We start from the raw sequence: 23,429 nt of genomic DNA, 5'->3' as shown, positions 1-23,429 counted from the left end.
TTTATTGATGGATAAAAAAACAATTTTCTAACAAAATATCACTTCCCCATAGCAGTAGGCAGATCTAAGAGAGTACTAAGCCCAATCCACCGTTGTATTTGTGACATAATAAAAGATAAATATAAAAATATCTTTCAGGGCAGTTAAGTACGAGAGAACCCTTTTAATACCCATTAACCACTCTAATTTTTTTGCCTCTGCTTTCACAGTAGTAGCTGCTCAATTATAGAATAACCTACCAACTAATCTTAGAGATGCCCCCTTCTTTATTTACATTTAGGTCAAAATTGTAACGTCAGTATCTAAAAGTTTGAATTATTCCTTTCTTCTTCTTCTTTCCTTCTCACCTTTCTCACCTTCTCCTTTCCTCATAGCATAGTGTAGATTTTTTGTTAACGTTTGTTTCAAATTTTGTATCAAATCATAAGATTCTGTTTCTCTACAATATGTCCATGTACTTGTAATTTTCTCAAACTGAACGGTTTGGGTAGGTAGGAATAAATTGCCTTAAGGCAATATGCCCGCCCTTATATGTTTATATATTGTATATGTATATAAAGTGTTAAATAAGTAATAAAAGTTAAGGCTGTGGTTTGATAAAAAGTAAAGAAATCATACAATTTCGACATTTTTTTGTTAAAAACGTTTAGTTACAACCATAATGATCTTTAGAAATATATTTAAAAACGTGACTCCATAAAAAGGGGTTCGAAATAAGTTTAACTATTTTAATTTTTAAAAACGATTATTAAAGAAATTATTTTTAAAAAATAGAATTGAAAAGTACCGTTAAATTTGGATGATTTTAAAATGCTTATATTACAAAAATAAAAATGTAAGATTTCGGTTTGAAAAAATAAAAAATAATTTATCTTCAAATGATAAGACCAAATTTTACTTACATGCTTTTTTGAAAATGTTTTAAGTATATCCAAATGTTTGTAGACAGGCTGGATTTCCTCCCTTAGGAGTTACTAAAACTAAATTTGTTGCAACAAACTCACCTATATGATAAAGGTTTCAGCTCTTTCACAAAAGTCAACAGATGCAAGAGTCGAGAAAATGTGGATGTTTAAACATGAGCAGAAAAGTGAAAGTGGCCCCTTAATCCAGCCAATGATAGGTCATAAGCCCTAAACATTAGAAACATCTTAAAAAATGACAGTTTTTTTTTTATGTTTATTTTTCCAAGGCGCAATTTTGAAGGAACGGCGTTTTAAAATGTCAAAAAAACATGTAATCCCTATTTTTTATAAGGTAGTCTATTTTTTGTATAAACTTTACCAAAACTTCAACTTTTCCATCTCAAAAACATCACTCTCTATTGAGATAATAATAAAAACATGATTTAAAACCATTTTTATACATTACATATAATGAATAGTATAAAACAAGGCAAATAAAGAAAAACAGATTACACTATTTATAAAAAAGTTCATAAATATTAAAATATTATTAAATCGATTTTTACACTAAAGTTCGTAAAATAAATACTAATTTTACATAAATAATTTCGTACGTATGAATTATATGACTAATTATGTAAAAACTGTATAACAAAAATATCATAAACATTATTATAGCACCTTAATATTTTGATACAAGTAAATCCTTTTAAAGGCAAAATAGACGACATCCATAATTTATAAATAATAAACTCATTTTCAACCAACATAATATTAACGTATAATTAATATTTTAAGCATTAATTTTGTGATCATTTCAATAAATGTTTGTCAATATTTGTAACCACTTTCCGAATTTTCTATGTTAACCGGTTTCATTGTATTAACACTAGAAATGAAGACAAATTTGCTGTGGTCACTAAATTGAAAAAAAAATAGAGATTATTTCCAAGGAAACCATATACGCTTTTACAAGAAAACAGCCATTAATATTAAAGTTTTGTTAAAAACAAAATTTAAAACAAAAGCTGTTTAGAAAAAAAAAAACAATTATCAAATTATAACATTTATTTATATATACAGGGTGTTCTTTAAACTCTGTCACATCCGAAACCACAATGATCAGTATGGGCAAGAAGATATTTAAGCATATTAAAAAATATATTTAAAACAAAGTATTTTTTTTTCAAATAAATTATTTAAAAAAAACAAATGGTTGCTTACTTCTGCGAGTGAGAAGTGAGGGGAGCGTAGCTCAGTAGCAGATTTCCCCCCTCCCCTCCTCGTTTCTCCCCTGCAGAAATAAGCAACCATTTGCTTTTTTAACGTTTTATTTTTTTAAATTTTACTCATTCTAAAAAAATATTTTAATTTGCCAATATGTCTTCTTGCTCATACTGATCATCGTGGTTTCTGATGTGATAGGGTTTAATTAACATCCTGTATAAACGCCCAGTGGGCATTTTTAAAAATATATTTTTATATTTGAATATTTATTTAATAACCCTTACGGATTAATACTTTTATTTTACAAAAATAATAAAAAGATACATTTTACAATGATTCACAAAATTAGTGCTACTAATGTATAAAAAAAGGTTACAAGCTAGAATCCTTTCATCAGTCAATTGTTTGAGTAAAAAACACTGCAATTGGAGAACCAATATAGCCCTATGCACCACTGCGTGCATTTAGGGAAATTACGACATTGATGAACAAAGTTTTTGACGAATCTAATAAGGTTCTAACTAAAAATACGAGTGTGTCGTCAAAAATATTAATTATACACACCAATTAAAAATACTGAAGATTCGTATGTTATTTGTTCACAAGTAATTTAAAAATTCGTTGGCTATGTCGTTAAAAAATATTTAAATTTCTTATACATTAAAGTCTATGTTGTATAATAAATATTATTTTGAAAGTCCCGTCCCAGTCAGAACAATCTCCCTCAATATATATGAAAAATCCTTCACTGCCCAATTTTTCTAATTTTAATTGAATATATTTATTTCACAATTGTAATCACATAATGCAGACTGTACACATAAGTTAGAATTTAATGAATACTAAGCAGATAGCGCTAAACTGCCGATATGTACATAAAAATGTAAAATGTAAAAATGTACAGCTCACATCAATAATTTAATTAGCAACATATCGAGTCTTTTTTCAAATTCAAAAATTTTGTTTCAATAATGGTCTATGTCAAATCTAATATATGTTATATGCAACAACATGGGCATCAGGAAACCAAAATGACATTTTCACACCGGATTGGGAAAGTAAAATTTGCATAACTATGCTGGGATTTAATACAAAATATATTTATCCTTGCCACGCAAAGAATTGATGTGACGTAAATATAGCAATTAACCTTTCGTTTTTCCAAAAGGATGTATTTAGGACAGTAGTGTAAAGGGTGTATTAAGGACAGTAGTCCTAAATACACCTTTTTGTTACGGTGCTGTGTAGTCACTTCACATTAAAAAAATAAGAGATTTAAAAAGGGAAAAATGGAATACTTATAGGGAACTAGCGGACCCGACAGACGTTGTCCTGCCCGAACGTTGGCTTGCCTGTCCAGGTTCCATGATTTCCATGATAAAATAACAAAAGAAAGACTGATATTAATCATTAAATTCATTGATATAATTCAAAAATAAATATTAAATTCTTTTTTTTTTACATTTCATAAACACACGAACCAGTACACCATGAGGCCGACTAATCCGCAAAAAAGCAAAATTTACACCCGCAAGTTAAAAGTAAAGAAATTAAATGAAAATGTTAAATAGGTATCCATCCACCTTAATTTTACCGGACCGAGTGGATTGGCTCGATACACGTGAAACGGGCCCGTAAGGGACAGACGCAATCAATCACTTTTTGAGTATTAATATTGTAGATTAAAATCACCGATTGTTAAATTGGAAAATTAAAAATAACAAAACATTAAACATGACCCAAATCGACAAAAAGACACCTGGTCTTCAAACAGTTTCGGGTGCGCAGAGAGCATTTACAGCTAATACATAAAAAAATATTATAAACAAACTCTACAGGACGCGTATTCGTAAATGCCCGACGCGTCATCCGTTCGGGATGTTTCGGAATCCACCCGAAGTAATTTCGTAAATGCGGACGTGTCAAATGGAGATACTTGATGCGTTGTCCACCCCAGTAATAGCCAAAACAAACGAAATTATTTAATATGAAATTCTTATGGTCTGTTTGAATTTTGATGTTGAGTGACGCTAACGTCACTAACAGGCGCTATTCAGATGCAATTTTGTGACGTAGCGATATTAAACAGTGTTCCGAAACATCCCGAACGGGAAAGGTATTTCCGAATGATACCGAAGGACCCTGAATCGATAATTTCGACCTACAGGACGATTCCCCTTGGCCTACACATCATATCGTAGGGTAATTAGTAAAACTAGGTAGCTTCAAAACCAGCATTTTGGGATAACAACAAACCATCACGCCGTTTCCCCGAAGGGGTAGGCAGAGAAGATAGAACGCCATATCACTCTATCTTTGCATACAGACTTCGCTTCCTCTACATTCATACATCTCCTCATGTGCGCACGCCGATTATTCTTACTTTTGACATGTCCATCTTCAAGTATTTGATGGACTCGATCGTGCCTTTCGTGTCTTTCTCGGTCGTCCGCGTTTTCTGCATCCATCAACATTCGCATCGTAGACCCTTTCAGCCGTTCTTTCGCTGTCCATTCGCTCTACATGTCCAAATCAACGCAGCATCCCTTTCGTGATTCTGTCGATAATGCATGTCTCAGCCTTACATGGTTCACGGATCTCGACATTTGTGCACCTATCGTACATCGTTTTATCACACGTTCGCCCGAGGGATCACATTTCGACAGCATTTAACCTACTTTCATCATCATTTTTCCAATTCCATACTTGGCTCCCATACATTGGAGTTGGCACAAGAACTCCATTGTGAACTGCTACTGCGATAAACATTTGTTTGTCAAAGTAGATTTCAGTGCACCGTTCACCCTGTTCCCGGCACTCACCCTCCTTTCAATATCTTTCTCGGTCTTTCCATCCCTAGTAAACATTCTTCCCAGATACAGAATACGAATTTTGGGATTATCCAGTAAAAACATTTTTTTTTATCCTCTTCCATGAATGCCACAAATAGACAAGTCACGCATTCAAGTTATCATAATGTGATTTTAATGAATCACGACTTGTCTATTCGTAGCATTGATGAAGGGAGATATAAATATATGTTTTTAGTGGCTAACTCAAAAATGCTAATTATGAAGTTATCTAGTTGAAGTAGTTACCCAACGAGGCCTGGTGGAAACAGCCAGACTGGAATGAATAGGAAAGAAGATGCAACTGTTGCTGCAAATCAATCCCAGGGATTAAACTAGAAGACGATGACGCTATTAGACTTCTAGAACTGCAAGATTTGGTTGATCCAATCACGGAATTCTGATATTCTCGTATACACTCCTGGCTGGTTAGGTTCGGCGCATCCAATGCCCCATGATATTATTCCTGCGAGCAAGAACCGCTTGTCTTCTCTCTGGAGCACCATGGGACCTCCCGAATCACCTGGAAAAAACAATAAATATTATTAAATTAACCATTATAATAAAAGGGATAGGCAGGAATGGATAAGGGTTGAAGGTTTAGCTTGCCCACCACATTCAGAACGTTGTACCTGTAGCTCAATCACAAATAACTATCGACGTGCTTAAAAACATGGTAAGCATTTGAGCGATCACAATGAACAATAATGAACATGTCTAAATGCTTGCAGACTGGCTGGATCCTCTCCCTAGGGAGTTGTGCAACTCCCTAGGGAGAGGATCCAGCCAGTCTGCAAGCATTTGGACATACTCAAACATTGTTGAATTACTACCTGGTAAAAGAAGAAGTATAAAAATTGGAAAACTGTTTTCAGGCGTTGCCTAGTTGGTGATTTGGTTCAGCCGGATGAATCTCACCAACATCATAAAGGTTTCAGCTCCTTTACTTCACAAAAATCAACAGATGGAAGAGTTGAGGAAATGTGGATGTTCAAACATGGGCAGAATGGTGAATGTTACACAGTGTGTAAATTGGCCACTTAAACCAGCCAATGACAGGTCATAAGCCCTGTAAATGCCTAGACTTCCATATTCCCTTCTCAATAACGTAAAGTAAAGTAAAGTAAAACATTTTTGGGAAGGGGAATACGGGAGTCTAGGCATTTACAGGGCTTATGACCTGTCATTGGCTGGTTTAAGTGGCCACCTTACACACTGTGTAACATTCACCATTCTGCCTTTGTTTGAACATCTACATTTCCTCAACTCTTCCATCTGTTGACATTTGGGAAATCCAGCCAGTCTGCAAGCATTTGGACATACTTAAAACATTGTTGAATAATGGACATGCTAAAGTTATCGCGGTCATATGTCAACGCGTGTGTAATCTCTAAGTCAACCCTCGTGTCGGTTTGTTTTTTGTTTTCCTCGTAAATAAATACAGTTCACTGGCGAAAAATTGGCGTTTACTATAAAAAAGAATACAATATATTGCATTTGCAAAATAGTAAGGAGTGTCTAAATCAAAACAGTGAAAATTTAATCACAATTACTATGGCAACTGCTTTTCTTGACATTTGGCTCCCCAACCGCAGGCTAAATGCAATAAATAGCACGAATAATGATAAATAAAATAGCACTTTTGGTATATTTTCCATATTCACACCGATGGAATTTAAATATGCTATTGCGCAGCAGGATTATACGTCGTGAAACGTAATTTTTTTGATATCGCGTTCACGGATGTTTCATTGTGCTCGCGAATACGATAAACGACCATGGTGAGAAACTGTTATCACGTCGCTTATTAGTACGTCGATAGCTATTTGTGATTGAGCTACAAAGTGAGTAAAGAGCCGGTACTGTGCGGAAGCCGAGATTTCAAAGTTTGCTAAATCTTCTCCCATTTTGTTGGATGTTGCAAGAGCAATTAAAACATTACAATTGACACAGAAATATAGATTACGTAAAATAAAAAAAATTGAGATGTTATATGATATGAAATGGCAGCTTTCAAAAAGGATTCGGCTAGGAAAAGCAGGCGCCACATTCAACAGTATGAAGGCTGTTTGGAGATCAGATATTTACTCAGTGAAAACCAAATGCCGCCTATGTAACGCCTGCATAACACCTATTCTCCTCTATGGATGGGGATCGTGGCATCGCACCAAGGCCCAAAACAGCGAAAATCTGCGTTTTAAGAATAGGTGTCTCAGAGGAATTTCGAGTGTGCGGTGGTTTAACTTTGTAAGGAATAAAGTAATAAAAGAACAGACGCAGCAAACTACGGTGACAACTGTCATCAAGCGATACGGTTGGCTTGGCCATGTGCTGCCGATGTTTCCTGAGAGCATTAACCACGCTTGACAACTTTACAAGGCATCAGGTTTTTAACGTACTCGACGTCCTCTGATGTCCACCTGTCGGTTGCTGGTTTAAGTGGCCACTTTACACAGTGTGTAACATTCACCATTTTGTCTATGTTTAAGCATCCACATTTCCTCAACTGTTCCACTGTTGACTTTTGTGAGGTATAAGAGCTGAAATCTTTATTACTTCGACACTTAAACCAGCCAGCGACAGGTCATAAGCCCTGTAAATGCCAAAACTTCCACGTGCCCTTTTCATACCCTCTGTTGCAATAAAATTAAATCTGACGAACTCCCTAGAAAGAAAATCCCGCCTGTCTGCAAACATTTGGACATACTCAAAACATTATTAAATTAACTAACTGGTAAAAGAAGAAGTATAAAAATTGGAAAATTGTTTTCAGGCGTTGCCTAGTAGGTGATTTGGTTCAGCTGGATGTATCTCACCCACATGATAAAGGTTTCAGCTCTTTTACTACACAAAAGTCAATAGGTGAGATTCATCTAATTAAATTATTTCACCTACATACTAGGCAACGCCTGAAAATATTATTTTTACCATTTCTATACTTCTTCGTGGACCAGGCGGATTTATCAACAATATTTTGACTTCGTCTAAATTTTTGTAGACGAGGACTGGATTCAACTTCCTGGGGAGCTGTTTATATTAACATATTACAACAGAGATGAAGAACATTTAAGAGAAATTTCACAAACACCAACAGATGAAAGATTTGAAGGAATATAGATATCAAATATAGGCAGAATAGAAGATGTTACACAGTGTGTAAAGTGGCCACTTAAATTAGCCAATGACAGGTCATAAGCCCTGTAGATGTCTAGACTTCTGTATTACATTCTCTAAAATGTTCTTCATCTCTGTTGCAATATGTCTATATTAACAGCTTCTCGGGGAGTTAAATCTAGTCGTTGTTTACAAAAATTTGGACAAACTCAAAATATTGTTGAAAACGGTTAGTCGCGATTTATGTGGGTATGCATTGTTAAAATATTGTCACAACTTCAACATCCTTTTTACCCAGAACCACTGTTCACTTCCCACCTTAGTATCCTTTTATCATCCGCCGCAATTAGACCTCGTGTAGCGAATCGCGCGTTTACTTTGTTGAATGTGTGCGGCACCATAGACTTGGTTTCCACCAACCACCAGTGTTCAGCTCCAGATCGGGGGCCTGTCCTAGTGTTGGTGCCTCATTCGTTGGGGTAGTGACCGATTGACACTGCATACCACATATCGAAGATATTCACTTATTTCATTAAAATTAAAACACAGTTCACTCCGCTAAATAATATCGTAGAAACCCTAGAGCTTCTACGATGTTATTGCGCCCCTCGCAATTTATCGCCCCGCATCCGCGTGGGAGTTTGTTTTTCCACCAGCTGTTATGTTTATAAAAGGCATTTGTTCCGTGTACACTAATACAAATAAATAGTAAAGTTATACCTTCACAACTGTCGAAGCCTCCCTTCCTCCAGCCCGCGCAGATGAAGATGTGAGGAATGTGCTCTATGTAGCCCGCGGAGCGGTACATCTGCTCGCAGGCCTGGTTCTCCAGGACCGGGACACTCACCTCCTGCAGCACGCTGGGCAGGGGACCATCTGAAATACCGAACGAGAGTAGATCAAGGTGGAAATGGCTGACAGACTTCAAGAGTGACTTCGGCAGAACGTCTCTATTTTTGTACTTGACCGGACTTTGACTGTCTAACTTAGGTAAAGCTATGATTTCCTAGGACAGCGGTACCGTCACGTAGCGGCCGTCACGGGGTGGCAAATGACGTTATTAAAACTTTGACTGTAAATCAATGGCGCTGGTTTCTTTGAGAGCGTTGAATGTGAGTGTAACATCAAAGCAACTGTGCCGCCATTTGCAGAACGGCTGTCACAGCGGTACGAACTATATTCGAACGGTTTTTTTGCGAAGCTGTGAACTTTTGAGTTGTCAAAATGAATGCAAATGTGGTGTGGAATGTTGAAAATGATGAAATCTCAATTGATTTTGTTAAAAATCATGAAGCTTTGTATAACTTGAAGAGCAAACTTTCATAGACCCTAGGCTGGCCTAGGGTCTATGAAATATTCTAGTGTAAAAACACTATTTTAAATAATATTTCATATCAACGCAATTGTGAAACTACAGAGAAAGTGGTATTTACAAAATTATAAATAAATGTATCACAAAGTAAAAAATATTTTTGATATTAAAAAAAAATATGTTACATACTTTCTGTTACGCATTGTGCTTACGTTTGAACATCCAAATTTGTTTATTTCTTTCAACAAATAATTTTCATATAGTAATCCTTTCAAAGATGTATACTTTTATTTTGGTCAAATCCATGCAGGGCGAAAATTTTTTTTTGACTTCAATGGTTAGGACAGGTTTGCCAAGTGCCAGAGAAAAAAAAACACAGGTTTGATTCTGTTCCAGTACCTTCATATAGTCTTCCCCATCCAGTGACATAGGCAGTTTTTCCGACAAATCCTTCATCGTTGGCTGGCACACAAACCGGGAGGATGTTTGGCTGGAATGTCACTGGTTCGTAAAATCTGGAAAAACGAAAAATTTTAACAAAAATTGTAAAACCACTGGAAGAATTAAAATTAATAAAGTCGTACAAAGCAAAAACAGTTTTGTCGCACACTCCATACACTGAAACAACTTTCTTCCAACCACAACCAAAAAAAATCTGTCCCAATCTATTATATAGTTTTCTCTGTGCCATACTAATATTTGCTATCTTGATGCCAATACGGAACTTATAGATGGTCTGGAGCGTTTGCAGAATCAATGCATCCGCTTTATTTTCAATTTCAAAAAATATGACCATGTATTACCTTTTCGCTTCGAATTCAAGTGGCTTCGTTTTTATCAGCGCAGAAACTTCCAATCTCTCTCACTTCTTTGTAATATTCTTCCCAACCCTTGAGCTCCAAAATATCTTGCTGAGAATTTTATTGACCTTTCTGATCATGGTCTTTCTAAGAAGAGAACACTTTCTATCCGTCGACATAGTGCTTTTTTTTACCTATTACTTCTTAGTAATAAAGTCTAGGCATCTACAAAACTTATGACCTGTCTGTCATTGGTTGCTTCAAGTGGCTACTTTACACACTGTGTAACATTCACAACTTTTCCCATATTTTAACATCTATATTCCTCCAATTCTTTCATCTGTTTTTGTTGATGTTTGTAAAGCTTTTTAACTTAAAATTTGAACAAATTCAAAATATTGTTGATAAATCTACAATATAAAGGTTTCAGCTCTTTAACTTCACATACATAAATAGATTAAAAAAATAAAAGAATAAAGATGCTCAAATATGGGCAAAGTGGTGAATGTTACACAGTGTGTAAATTGGGCACTTAAACCAGCCAACGACAGGTCATAAGCCCTGTAGATGCCTAGACTTCTATATTACCTTCTCTAAAATGTTGTTCATCTCTGTTGTAATATGTCAATGTTAACAGCTCCCCAGGGAGTTGAATCCAGTCCTTGTCTACAAAAATTTGAACCAACTCAAAATATTATTCTTTGTCCGTTCAAGGTGCTCGTCTTTGGAATGAGCTGCCTCTTTATACAAAAAATGCCCGTTCTCTAGCCACTTTCAAGAAATGCCTGAAACATTACTATATATCCTCAGAATCCTGAACCCTGTATTTTACTGTTTTTTTGGAAATATTACGTATCTTTATCCCTTTTCTTTATTTGGCTCCTCTTACTCTCTTCTTCCAAACTCATTATCTGATTCCACATTCTTCATCATTTAATATGAATAACATAATGTTCCTTTTTTAATGTTAATATGTGCAAGCCTTATCTCCCTATTAAAAATCAATTATTATTTTTAATAAATTAGGTTATTTTATGTATGCATTTTTTGACATACATTTTTGTTTTTTATAACAGCAGGCAGAGAGGATGGACCACCATACACGTATATCCCGACAACATTCCTAGCTTCTTTCTTATTCATACATGCTTGTCTGTTTTGTTTAGTTTTAACACTACCAAACTTGAGATTTTGGATTTTCAGATCATGCTTGGTCGTTCTCGTTCTACGTTACCATTCATTTTCACCATATATATCTATTTTACCATTCCTTCGTCATCCATTCGTTTTATATGACAGAACAATCTCAGTATCCCTTTCATAATTTTATCAATTATACCTGTCTCAGATTTACACTGTTGCCTGATTTTATAATTCGTAATATATTGATTTCCTACACATTTGCATGATATTGCATTTTGTTTGCATTCATTTTGCTTTGATCGGGACTAAAACTTCATCGCACACATCCAATCTAGCCCAGACTGTATTGCAGTGCACCGTTCATTTTATTGACTGCATTCTTTCTCCTTTTAAAGTATTTTTCTACTCTTCCATATCTCGAAAACATCCCAAATAACGTCTTATTGGCATTGTATCTTCTCTGATCACCAAAACAGATCGTTTCTGGAAGATTTTTACTAACCTAAGCAACGCAAGATCATATTCGAAGGTTCTGGAGTCAAACTGTGGATGGGAAGCAACAATTTGTACTCTTCGTTCTTGGAAGCCGTAGGGTTCTTCTTCACTGGCCAGGTCGTGCTCTCCGAGGCGGAGTAGCAGGTCTGATGGAGGAACTCTGAAAACAGATACACATTTGAATCGGAGATGATTAAAATAGGAAGAATTATTCTTTTGGCATGAGCAAACCAAAACATAAGTAACATAATATTTGTACCATACTAAAAATGATAAGATCTTTAAAAATTTAGCATAAGTATGAGTGTACCAAAGGGTTCCATATTTGGTATAGTTCAATTTAGAAAAAATATCTACTTACTTTACTACTGACTATTAAATATCATTTTTTATGTTATTGAACTTATTGTTTTAAGGTTTCTAATTGTTAAATTCATATTACAATGCATAATAATAGTTATATTTCATATATTATATATTACATAATGAATTGTTCACTGCTGTGATTATTTCTGCAAAACTTTTTATATGTAAAAGACTCTTTGAACCGTTAATATAAAAATCAATAAATAAATAATATATTTATGTATTACTACTACCTCTACTACTACCATCACGCCCCTTTTCTTTAGGGGTAGGCAGAAAAGATGGACCTATACATTCCTAGCTTCTTCCACATTCACCCATATTACCATACATGCCCTTCGGTTCTGCTTACTTTTGACATGACCAAACCTAATTTTTTTGGTTTATCTGATCATGCCACAACTTTCTTGGTCGTTCTCGTCCCACGTTACCGTTCATTCTCGCCATATATACTGATTTCAATATTATTTCATCATCCATTCGTTCTACATGACAAAACCATCTCAGAGACCCTTTCTTAGTCTTATCAATTAAACCTGACTCAGATTAACACTCTTTCATGATTTCATTATTTGTATTAAACTATGTATTTTCAGATTCTTACAATTTTGCTTAACACGGTGTGTTCAAAAATATATTGTGACAATAAAAAAAAAACACCATACACATAAAAAGTACATGTAAATCAATCGCTCTTGCCTCAGTAGGAATATAAAAAAATAAATTAATATTACATACAATTTATAAGTGCAAACTCTCTTAATAAAAAGCAGATTAAATTATTTGTTTTTCCTTAACTAAAATTACCTACCTAATGAATTAACGTTATTGAATATTTGTATATAATCTATACCAATATTTCTAAGGTTACCATATTTAAAATAATATTTTACATAAGAGTAAATTAATAACCATTAATATTCTTCAATTCTTTCCACAATTCATTCTTATCCATCCATTCTTGTCCATGCAGCTCCAATTTGAAATCATTTCTCATCCACTATTAAGGATGTTTCTAGAGCAAGTTTGTTTAAATTATGCCTAAAAAAATATTTCGTTTCTGTTCCCTAATCTCTTATCTGTCCCATGAGAGATGAAAATGAGGAGAATTAAAATTCACCATTTCCCATTGCTGACTAGCATCGATGTTATTTAAGTTATTAACAAGTATTGGAGGTAGAATTTCTTTTTATATTTATTAATTTGGAATATTTGCGTTTTTATAATTTTCAAAGAGTTTTTCACTAATAGAAAATGGAAACCAAGATGTGGTGAAGCAAAGTTTGAACATTGGATCTCTGGTCCGTAAGTCCATAGCACTAGCCATGGGACCACATCTTGAAAAGGTTAATATGTGCATGAATAAGGGTAGCAAGATTTTAAAAATGCATAACATAAGATTAAAAATTTCTTACGTGTCAACACAATGCGCGGCTGTGACGGCCCAGTTCTCGCTCAGCAAGGCAGCCCCACACTTGTGCAGATACGTGGACGTCCTCCACTGCCTCAGGGACACTTGCCACGGCCAGCGCCCGAAGTTGGCTCTGGAGCCACCCACCACGCGAGCCTCGGGCCACAGGCGCCGTCCGCAAACTGCAGCCAGCAGAGCAATGGTTGAATTCAGGGTAAGAAGCATTGTTGAGAGGAATAACTTAGTGAAGAAAGATGATAGAAAATAATAAAAAGCAGATAAAGTAAGAAAAAACATACAGTTATAGTTTTGTAAAAGAATAATGGTAAAAAACGTAAAATTAGCAATGGTAGATAAATTTATTACGGTAATATATGATAAAGTAATTTAGCGAAAAAAGACGATAGAAAAAATATAAAAGCAGAAAAAGTAAGGAAAAATGTTTGGTTTTAAAATAATTAAAAAATATATCTCAAAAATATAAAATTAAGAGTGGTAGATAAATAACTGTTAACGAAATAATACTATATAAAATAAAAGTTGGAGGTGGAAATTTAATAGGGCTGGTGATGATTATACTAATTCGTTGATATTTTTTATGAGTAAGTGATGGAAGAAAAAACAGAAACATAAAAAATATTCAAAGGTACTTTAGTACATTTATGTAAAAAATACATAATTTGTTTCATGTTCACAAAAACAGAACACAGTTTATTAGCACCAATATTTCACAGTTTTTTAATTAACTAGTTCACAATGGTACAGTGTTTACACAGGTTTTGTTTTTATTAACTTTTGCACTGACTTTAGTATGACGACATTTTTCAGATCTTCACGCGCTGGTAGTACAAAAAATGTCCTTTATATGCTTATTGTATTTTGTTGTAGATAACGAACTCTGTAGATGTTTTTTGTCCTACAAACGATATTGGTAAAGGCATAATTATTTTATATTACGTAGCGAATAATGAGCTGTTTTACATAAGTTGATAATTTATTCATTAGTTGTCTTTTATAATATTGAGCCCATGCACGTCAAAGATCATCTTAAATTCATCATCATCATTCCCTTTCCGCACCTAACGGTGCATAGGGCATTGAATTGGTACACCAATCGCAGCGTATCTTGATCATTGTTAACGTATTAAAACAGCGATGAAGACCATTTCAGTAGCTCAAAAACACGTAACTATTTTTTAATTTTTTTAAAAGTTTATTTATAAATCATACAACACAAAGTATTTTTCAAGTATAATACTTTGAATTACATTCCCAGGAGTTACAACAACTCAATTAGGGACATAAATAATATTAACATTTAGAACATAACACATATTGAGAACAACAAAGAAACAAAGCAAGTTTAGCACCTTTATAATTAAATAAAGCACAACAATATATACGCCAAAAACCTTTTCTTACACAAGCAGAATAAACATATATAAAAAAAACACTTTTATGAAAAAAAAAAGTTGTGAATCTACTAAGGGAGGTAAGTTCATTAACATCACATGCCATGTAGATGATGCTGCCATAGTGATAATGAGAACATATCCTCCAGACCTCCTTGTCTGAGGCCTGCCGACACTTCTTCTACCGGTTCTGGGTCGCCATTCTAGGACTTTTTTGGTTCATCTAGAGTCTGTGGTTCTGGCTCTATGATAAGTTTAGCTCCATTTCTGGTTGGCAGCCCTGTGGACCACACCAATGGCCTTTGTTCTCGCTCTAATCCATGTATTGGTTTTTCTGTCTCTCAACGAAATACCCAGCATTCTCCTTTGCATGGCTTTGATAATTAATATTGATAATCATGTTAAATTACTAATCTTTATGTTGAGAAAAACTTTCTATGATTATTTACCAAAAACTTGGAACGCTTTTGTTCTATGCAATAGACCTGAAGGGCTTCTCTAAAGAATTATTGCCTTGATAGGAAAACAATACTCTTTTAAAATAGTTCCAAGTATGTACGTCATTTGTATTGAATATATTATGTTTTCTAGGAAATTATTATATTTAAACGTAATAATGCCGTATTGCATGAAATTATTATTAATTATTGACGTATATTAATTTCTAAATTTGTTGCAACGATTCTGAGAATTTCTTGTAGAGACTGCAACACGAATGATGAGTTTCTTAGTATATTGGAATAGTTAAGACCATCTTCTAAAGACGTGGTAGATGGATCGGACACATAGTCATGAGTAAGGTTATCATATGACAGGCGTCGGCCCCATTTGACAGGCATTTTAAGGTCTGGACAGGCGTGCGGCCAGCATTGCTTTGAGACAGGAAATTCATTTTTCAGAATCTGTGGATTTTTATCCAAGACAGGCTTTGTCTGAAAAAGCAGCCTGTATAGGCTTCCCTTCATTTTGAAATGGTGACTCATAGAGCGTCAAGAGGGTCTCCTACATGAGGTAATAGAGGGGATGTCTGAGAAGACAAACAGCAAGGGGCGCCCTGGCCGAGAATACCTCGAGGTTATGAGTCGGAGGTCATGTGAAGACCTAAAGAGGGCCGCACAGGTCAGACCGAAGTGTCAGAGGAGAGGCAGAGCTTTTCTGCGAACCGACCATATTAGAGGATTGAAATTAGATAAGAAAAAACATTATCGTCATCATTTCCCTTTCCGCACCCAATGGTGCATAGGGTTCTGTGTTGGTCAACAACCAAATGCAGTGTGTTTCAATCATCTATTATCTGAAGGTAAGGTGAATTGTATTATGCTTCACACGCCAGTCCAGGAACAATGAAATATTGCAGTTTAAGCAAAATAAAATCAATATTTCATAGCTAAATTTATTGCAACAGAGAGGGAAACCATTATTGAGAAGGGAATATGGAAGTCTGGGCATTTACAGGGCTTATGATCTGTCATTGGCTGGTTAAAGTGGCCACTTTACAGACTGTGTAACATTCACCGTTCTGCCCATGTTTAAACAACAACATCCACAATTTCCTCAACTCTTCCATCGGTTGACTTTAGTGAAGTAAAAGAACTGTTCATCCAGTCAGTCTGCAAGCATTTGGACATACTCAAACATTGGTGAATTAACTACCTGGTAAAAGAAGAAGTATAAAAATTGGAAAATTGTTTTCAGGCGTTGCCTAGTAGGTGAATTGGTTCAGCTGGATGAATCTCACCTGCGTGATAAAGGTTTCAGCTCTCTTTACCTCACAAAAGTCAACAAATGGAAGAGTTGAGGCAATGTTGATATATTTAATATATCAACATTGCCTCAATATATATGTAGAATGGTGAGTGTAACCCAGTGTGTAAAGTGGCCACTTAAACCAGCCAATGACAGGTTGTAAGCCCTGTTAATGCCTAGACATCGATATTCTTTTCTCAAAACTGTTTTCCCATAATTGTGATGTATTGCACAATTTAGAATTTAATTTTCCATTGACTTCAACATTCCGACAGAAAAGACCTTAGAGTATAAAGGAAAAAAACACAAATGTAATCTTGCAAATACGCAAATATAATCAATAAATTATTAATAATTTATTTTGTTGCAAATAATGTCGAGTAAACAATTTGTATACCTTGAATGCCTTACAAACACTATTTTAAATATCATAAACTTTAACAAATTACAACAGGAATGGAGAATACCTTAAAGAAAGGAAAATGGAAGTCTAGGCATTTACAGGGCTAATGATCTGTCATTGACTGGTTTAAGTGGCCACTTTACACACTTTAAACATCCATATTTCTTCAATTCTTCCATCTGATGATTTTAGTGAAGTTAAAGAGCTGAAACCTTTATTGTTGCGAAGATATTCATCAGACTGAATTATTTTAAATACTATAGTCCTCAAAATATAGCTTGATTAGAATGACAGTTGTCAGCAAAAGTAACGACATAACTTTGTATTAACGTCTAAGGTGTGATTTGTATTGACACACGAAAAATCATTCGTATCTGGCATGTTAATTTTTTTTTTAATACAATGTAATATATAAAATCAGCTTTAAAAGTCAAATAAACCTAATTATTAACGACGTTCTTACAAGGTTACATAATTTTGCAAAAACGTTAGAGATTAACAAATTGATCAATGTAAATTGAACGAATAAAAAAATAGTTCATTTGATGTTATTTACGAAAAACTTAAACACATTACAATAGCTTTTTTTGCGTTTTTATGTCAATTTTTGGAAACAGATGTTCATGTTTGCATGAAAAAGCTGATAAAATGATTTGATCGGTACGCGATCAATAAACATAAATTTCCCATTACTATTGACATTAATTTGGCAGCTGTCATTTTAATCAAGCTATATTTTAAGGACTACAGGAAACTCCTGAAAACAATGTTCTTATGATTAACCCAAATATTTCACTTCGAGGGCCATTTTCAACGAGTTGTAAATAACTCACTATTAGAAAATGGGAATGAAGTTGGGGTAGAGTGGGATCCGAACCGCGGACCTTTGGTCTGTGAGTCCGAGACACTAGTGGCTAGCCACGGAGCCACAACCCGATTCAATTAATAGTCTTCTTCTTGAACCACTTGGTTTTATTACAATATTTGAGTTTGTCCAAATGTTTGTAGACAAAAGACTGGATTTCACCCCCGCGGGAGTCATTAAGATTAACAAATTAAAGCAGGGATGGAGAATACCTTAAATAAAGGAATATGGAAGACTGGCATTTACAGGGCATATGACCTGCGATTGGCTGGTTAAAGTGGCCAATTTACGCACTGTGTAACATTCACCATTTTCCTAAGTTTGTTTTCATTTATAATTTTCAGGTTCAAAAATGAGCACATTTAAAACGTCTTGCAGTCGGCATCACGTCATTTTGACGTCACGCGTTACGACCGCCGACTGGGCTTCGTATAAACATCGCTAACAAGTTTGGCGCCAGAGCGTCATACGTGCCGTTTGTCCGACAGGGCCTCGTTTTCGGGTAATTCAAAATATGAATGTGTTTTTTTTTGCACCACAACAGGCCAAGAGGCCTATTAACAGTGGTGTATTATAGCACAGAAAACCCAGGCTTGAGAAAAATCACAGTAAATTTGTGTGTTCTCACCGGGAATCGAACCCGGAACATTTGTACGTACCCAAAAATTGATTCATTGTTCATAGATAAAATAAAACCAGCCAGTGACTGGTAATAAGCCTTGTAAACTATTCTCTATATCTCTGTTGAAATAAATTTAAATATGAATAACTCCCTAGGGAGGAAATCCAGCCAGTCTGCAAGCATTTGGACATACTCAAACATTGTTGAATGCTATATTTGTTTAGTTTTTTATCGTTCACTTTTTGTGCTGTTACATGTTCACTTAATTGCCATACTTACTAGTTCTTTGCTCAATGTATTATTATTGTTTTTTAAAATTATTTTTATTGTTAACTTCTTTAAATCATTCTTATGATGTTGAAATTCCACTTGTCAATGCGTTTTGAAGCTACAATACTTTTTGTGATGTTAGCTATCATATTATATTAATCGTATTTTGTAAATGTTATCAACTATCAAATATCTAAGTTTAGTAAACGGGGTCTAGAATTTCAACTGTCCATGCGCTCAGTAGCTGCGAGACTTGTTGTAATCTTACTTCTATTATTATAAATTTGCTTTTTATTTCATTTTTAAAATATTAATTAAACTTTAAACTTCACTGCTAAATTAGAAAAATATAAAAAATGTAAATAGGGGCTAGATTTATTACTGTCCATGCGCTCTGTAGCTGCAAGACGTGCTGTTATCTAGCTCCTATATATCATAATTGGAGACGAGGAACTAGAATCCCAACCGTCCATGCGCTCTGTAGCAGAAAGACGTCTCGGGATATTTATTTATTGTAAAGCACCCTTGATTTTCACAAAAATGGCGCTTTATAAATTATCCCAACGCCTAACTAACTAACTAACTAACTAACCATCACGCCATTTCCCCGGAGGGATAGGCAGAGAGGATAGAACGCCACACCACTCTGTCCTGGCACACTTCCTTTGCTTCCTTCACATTCATGCATCTTCTCATGCACGCACGTCGATTATTCCGACTTTTCACATGACCACTTTCAAGAATTTGTTGTACTTGATCATGCCATGTCTTTCTCGGCCTTCCTCGACTTCTACAACCAGACACATTCGCATCATAAATCTTTTTAGCCGTTCTTTCATCATTCATTCGCTCCAAATGACCGAACCAAACGCCTAGACTTCCATATTCCTTTATCAAAAATAGTTTCCCCCTCTGTCGCAACAAATGTAGAAAATTATGATATTTGGTAAAAACTAAATGCCGCCCTATTTAACGCCAGCACAACACCTTTTCTCCTTTACGGAAGCGAATTGTGGCACCTCACTGGGGCCCAAAACAGCAAAATATTAAGTTTTGAGAATAGCTGTCTCAGAAGAATCTCGGGTGTGCGGTGGTTTGACTTTGGGAGGAATGAAATAATAAGAGAACGGACGCAGAAAACTCCGGTGGCAACTGTCATCAAGCGGAGGCGATACGGTTGGCTGAAACATATTCAGCTGATGTCTCCTAAAAGCCTTAACCACGCTTGCCCACTTTATAAGGCATCAGGTTCTCGACGTCCTGGACGTCAACTGCTGACTATTTGTCGGTCGTTTATATCAGAACTTTGGGACAAGAACCTGACGTGGGGGGACGGCTCTTTGTGGATACCATATGCTCCAACCAGGGAGCGGACGAGGAACGATGGTGATGATGATAAAGACAGGTTGTATTTTTCACTTTTAATGTTGTTAAAATCACTCCAAGTTCACTATCAAACTGTTTGCAGTATCACGAGTAAGAGTTTTTTGTCACGTTTTTTACATATTTAACTGTTGGTTTGAGCGGATTTTATCGACAGAGGTGTCGATAAGGCGAACCGAATGCCGACGTGAAGCTCGTGAGGTACTCAAAGGTAAACTAATAAGCGAAAAGAACAATAGAAGTAAAACACTCGACGCGAAAGGAGCGATCGAAAACCTTTGCAAAGAAAAACGTATTACTAAAATTATGCTTCATTAATTGAACATGTTAAATACTTAGGACTAACAATAGACAGACAATTGACATGGACAATTCATATCAACAATTTAATTAGCAAAGTGGCGACTTTATCGAGTCTATTTTTTAAAATCAAAAACTTTGTTCCAATAAAGGAAAAAAAAATAATGTATGAAGCCTATGTAAAAACTAAAATATGTTATATGCAACTACTATGGGGAACAGGAAATCAAAATGACATAAACAGACTACAAAGACAGCAAAATAAAATATTAAAGTTAGTATATGACCTTCCCTATCTTACAGCAACTAAAGACAACTGAAACCTTTATTTATGCGGGTGAGATTCATCTAATTGAATTATTTCACCTACATACTAAGCAACGCTTGAAAACTTTATTTTTGCAATGTCTATTCTTATACATGGACCAGGTGGATTTATCAACAATGTTTTGAGTTTGTCCAAATTTTTGTAGACAAGGACTGGATTCAACTCCCTGGGGAGATGTTAACATTAACTCTTTAACTTCACAAACATCAACAGATGAAAGAATTGACGGAATATAGATGTTAAAATATGGGCAGAATGGTGAACGTTACACAGTGTGTAAAGTGGCCACTTAAACCAGCCAATGACATGTCATAAGCCCTGTAGATGCCTCGACTTTAATATTATCTTCTCTTAAATGTTCTTTATCTCTGTTGTAATATGTTAGTAATAATCGCTGCCAGACTTTGGAATGAGCTACCTCTTCATATAAAAAATGCCCCTTCAAGAAACGCCTGAAACATGACTTTATATCCCCAGAATCCTGAACTGAATTTTTAATGCTTTTTTTTCTCAAATATATTATTTTCATCCCTTTTACTTTCCTCCGTTCCTCTTTCTCTCTCCTTCCAAACTCATTATCTGATCCCACATTTCTCATCATTGAATACGTGTATACTTATTTTTAAATGACTTAAATTGTCATTATTATTACTATTTTATTAATTTATTTTTTTTGAGTCAATTTTTTTTTATTGTATTTAATATACTTCTATTTTGAACATTTTAAAGAAAAATATATAAAAAATATTTTCTTTTTAAAATTTTATTTGCACACCTTGTTTAATTATTATTTTATATCTAAATATGTTCTTTATACAAAACTGCTATGTTATATATATAGTATTTATGTAAAATAATACTTTCATATTTAATTTTTAAGTTTTTCACATTATATTGTTTATATTATTTTTAATGTGTATCTTTTTAAGGTAAAAGGCACTGCGTGCCGTGTATATTAATTAATAAATTAATTAATAACATAATGTTATTTTAAAAAAATATTATTAATAATAATATTGTGAGCCTAATCTCCCAATTAAAAAACGGATGTTATTTTTAATAAATAAATTTAGTAACATATGTATGTATTTTTTTATATACACGGATTTTCAGGGCCAGACCGAACCTGTTTTTAGTCGACTGGAAGATATTAATTTTAGCCATAAGTCCGCCAAAGTACTTATTTTTTTGTACTTGAAGTTTAAAATAAATAAATAAAATAAAGAAAGTTGCCACTTAAACCAGCCAATGACAGATCATAATGCCTAGACTTCCATAGTCCCCCCTCAAAAATGTTTTCCCTTATCACCAAAGCCTTAGCGGCACCCGGTGGTGCATAGGGCATTGCATTGTTAAATCAAATGCAGCGTATCCCGATCATTGAACAAGATAAGCTGATCAGCTTTATCTTACGCTTCAAGGGCCAGGCCGGGGGCAATGAAATTCATTTAGCTGTCTGACCAGCTGCGTCTGTCTGTTGATTCGCAAAAAGGTTTCCTATTTCTGATTCCAGTATTCAATGTCATATTTGTTTTTTTCTTCTCGATGTTATCTGCCGAGACTTGTTTATATGTGAGGATCGCGTGAAAAGATACTTCATATTATTAATATTGAAAGTATTAACTTTGTGGCCAAACATTTTACTTAATGTTATTAGATATTTGTTTATCGGTTTGTAGTCCGTGGCTAGTGTCTCGGACTCACGGATCAAAGGTCCGTGGTTCGAATCCCACTCTACCCCAAATTGAAATCAATTTTCTAATAGTAAGTTATTTACAACTCGTTGAAAGTGGCCCTTAAAATTGAATATTTGGGTAAATCACAAGAAGTCAAATATTTCTTTTTACTTTTATATAAATATATACAGGATGACTGGAACTGAACCCGCCATTGCAAATTCGCATATGGAAGAAGTCATTTGCTAATTTTTGGACCTAACTTTCCTTATCTAAAGTCTTATAGTTTGGGAGATATGTCAATTTTTATACTTTACTAGCGGACCCTTCAGACGTTGTCCTGCCCGAACGAACTTGCCTGTTATTACCTACCAAGGTTACTGTAGGTACCCAGGCACTTGTTTATGATTGAATTCCAAAACTAAAAATTATTAATAATCAAATAAAGAATTCTTTTCCCATATGTCAAACTCGGCTTTTTTCACCAACAGGGGTGCACTTTATTCATTAATGCGATTTTTAAAAATAAAAAAAATAAAAATAAGCTGGAAGGAATTGTAAGGAATGTAAGAAAATAAATTCTCGTTCGTAGGTTTTTGTGGCCTTTCAGATTATTGTGATGTTTTTCTAGGTAGTTTTGCCGTATATTAAAACCTCTTTGTCGACGCTTCGGAAAGCGTTACAGCGTCCACCGTCTCGGTTGATCTATACAGGGTGTTCTTTAAACCCTGTTACATCCGAAACCACGATGATCATAATAACCAAGAAGACATATTGGCACATTAAAATACATTTTAGAAAG

At 34.7% G+C, this 23,429-nt stretch overlaps 1 protein-coding gene across 2 annotated transcripts in view; it reads right to left on the bottom strand.

Annotated features, from left to right (window-relative positions):
- Positions 1-3,090: 3,090 nt before the first annotated feature.
- The window catches only part of Np (serine protease notopleural), a 96,090-nt gene continuing 75,751 nt past the window's right edge, over positions 3,091-23,429 (bottom strand). For both annotated transcript variants that reach the window (XM_088230269.1, XM_088230268.1), the window contains exons 7-11: positions 13,627-13,804; positions 11,853-12,005; positions 9,807-9,922; positions 8,816-8,971; positions 3,091-5,504 (exon numbers count right to left, since the gene is read on the bottom strand). In XM_088230269.1, coding sequence (XP_088086395.1) covers positions 5,344-5,504; positions 8,816-8,971; positions 9,807-9,922; positions 11,853-12,005; positions 13,627-13,804 — 764 coding nt within the window. In that variant the 3' untranslated portion in view covers positions 3,091-5,343. The remainder of the gene's footprint in view (positions 5,505-8,815; positions 8,972-9,806; positions 9,923-11,852; positions 12,006-13,626; positions 13,805-23,429) is intronic.

Source organism: Micrasema longulum, unplaced genomic scaffold (assembly GCF_059751315.1).
Source record: "Micrasema longulum isolate JH-2025_06_02 unplaced genomic scaffold, ASM5975131v1 h1tg000745l, whole genome shotgun sequence".
NCBI classification, from domain to species: domain Eukaryota; kingdom Metazoa; phylum Arthropoda; class Insecta; order Trichoptera; family Brachycentridae; genus Micrasema; species Micrasema longulum.
Note: the sequence above shows the minus strand (reverse complement) of the source record. Positions and strands in the feature narration are given on the sequence as shown.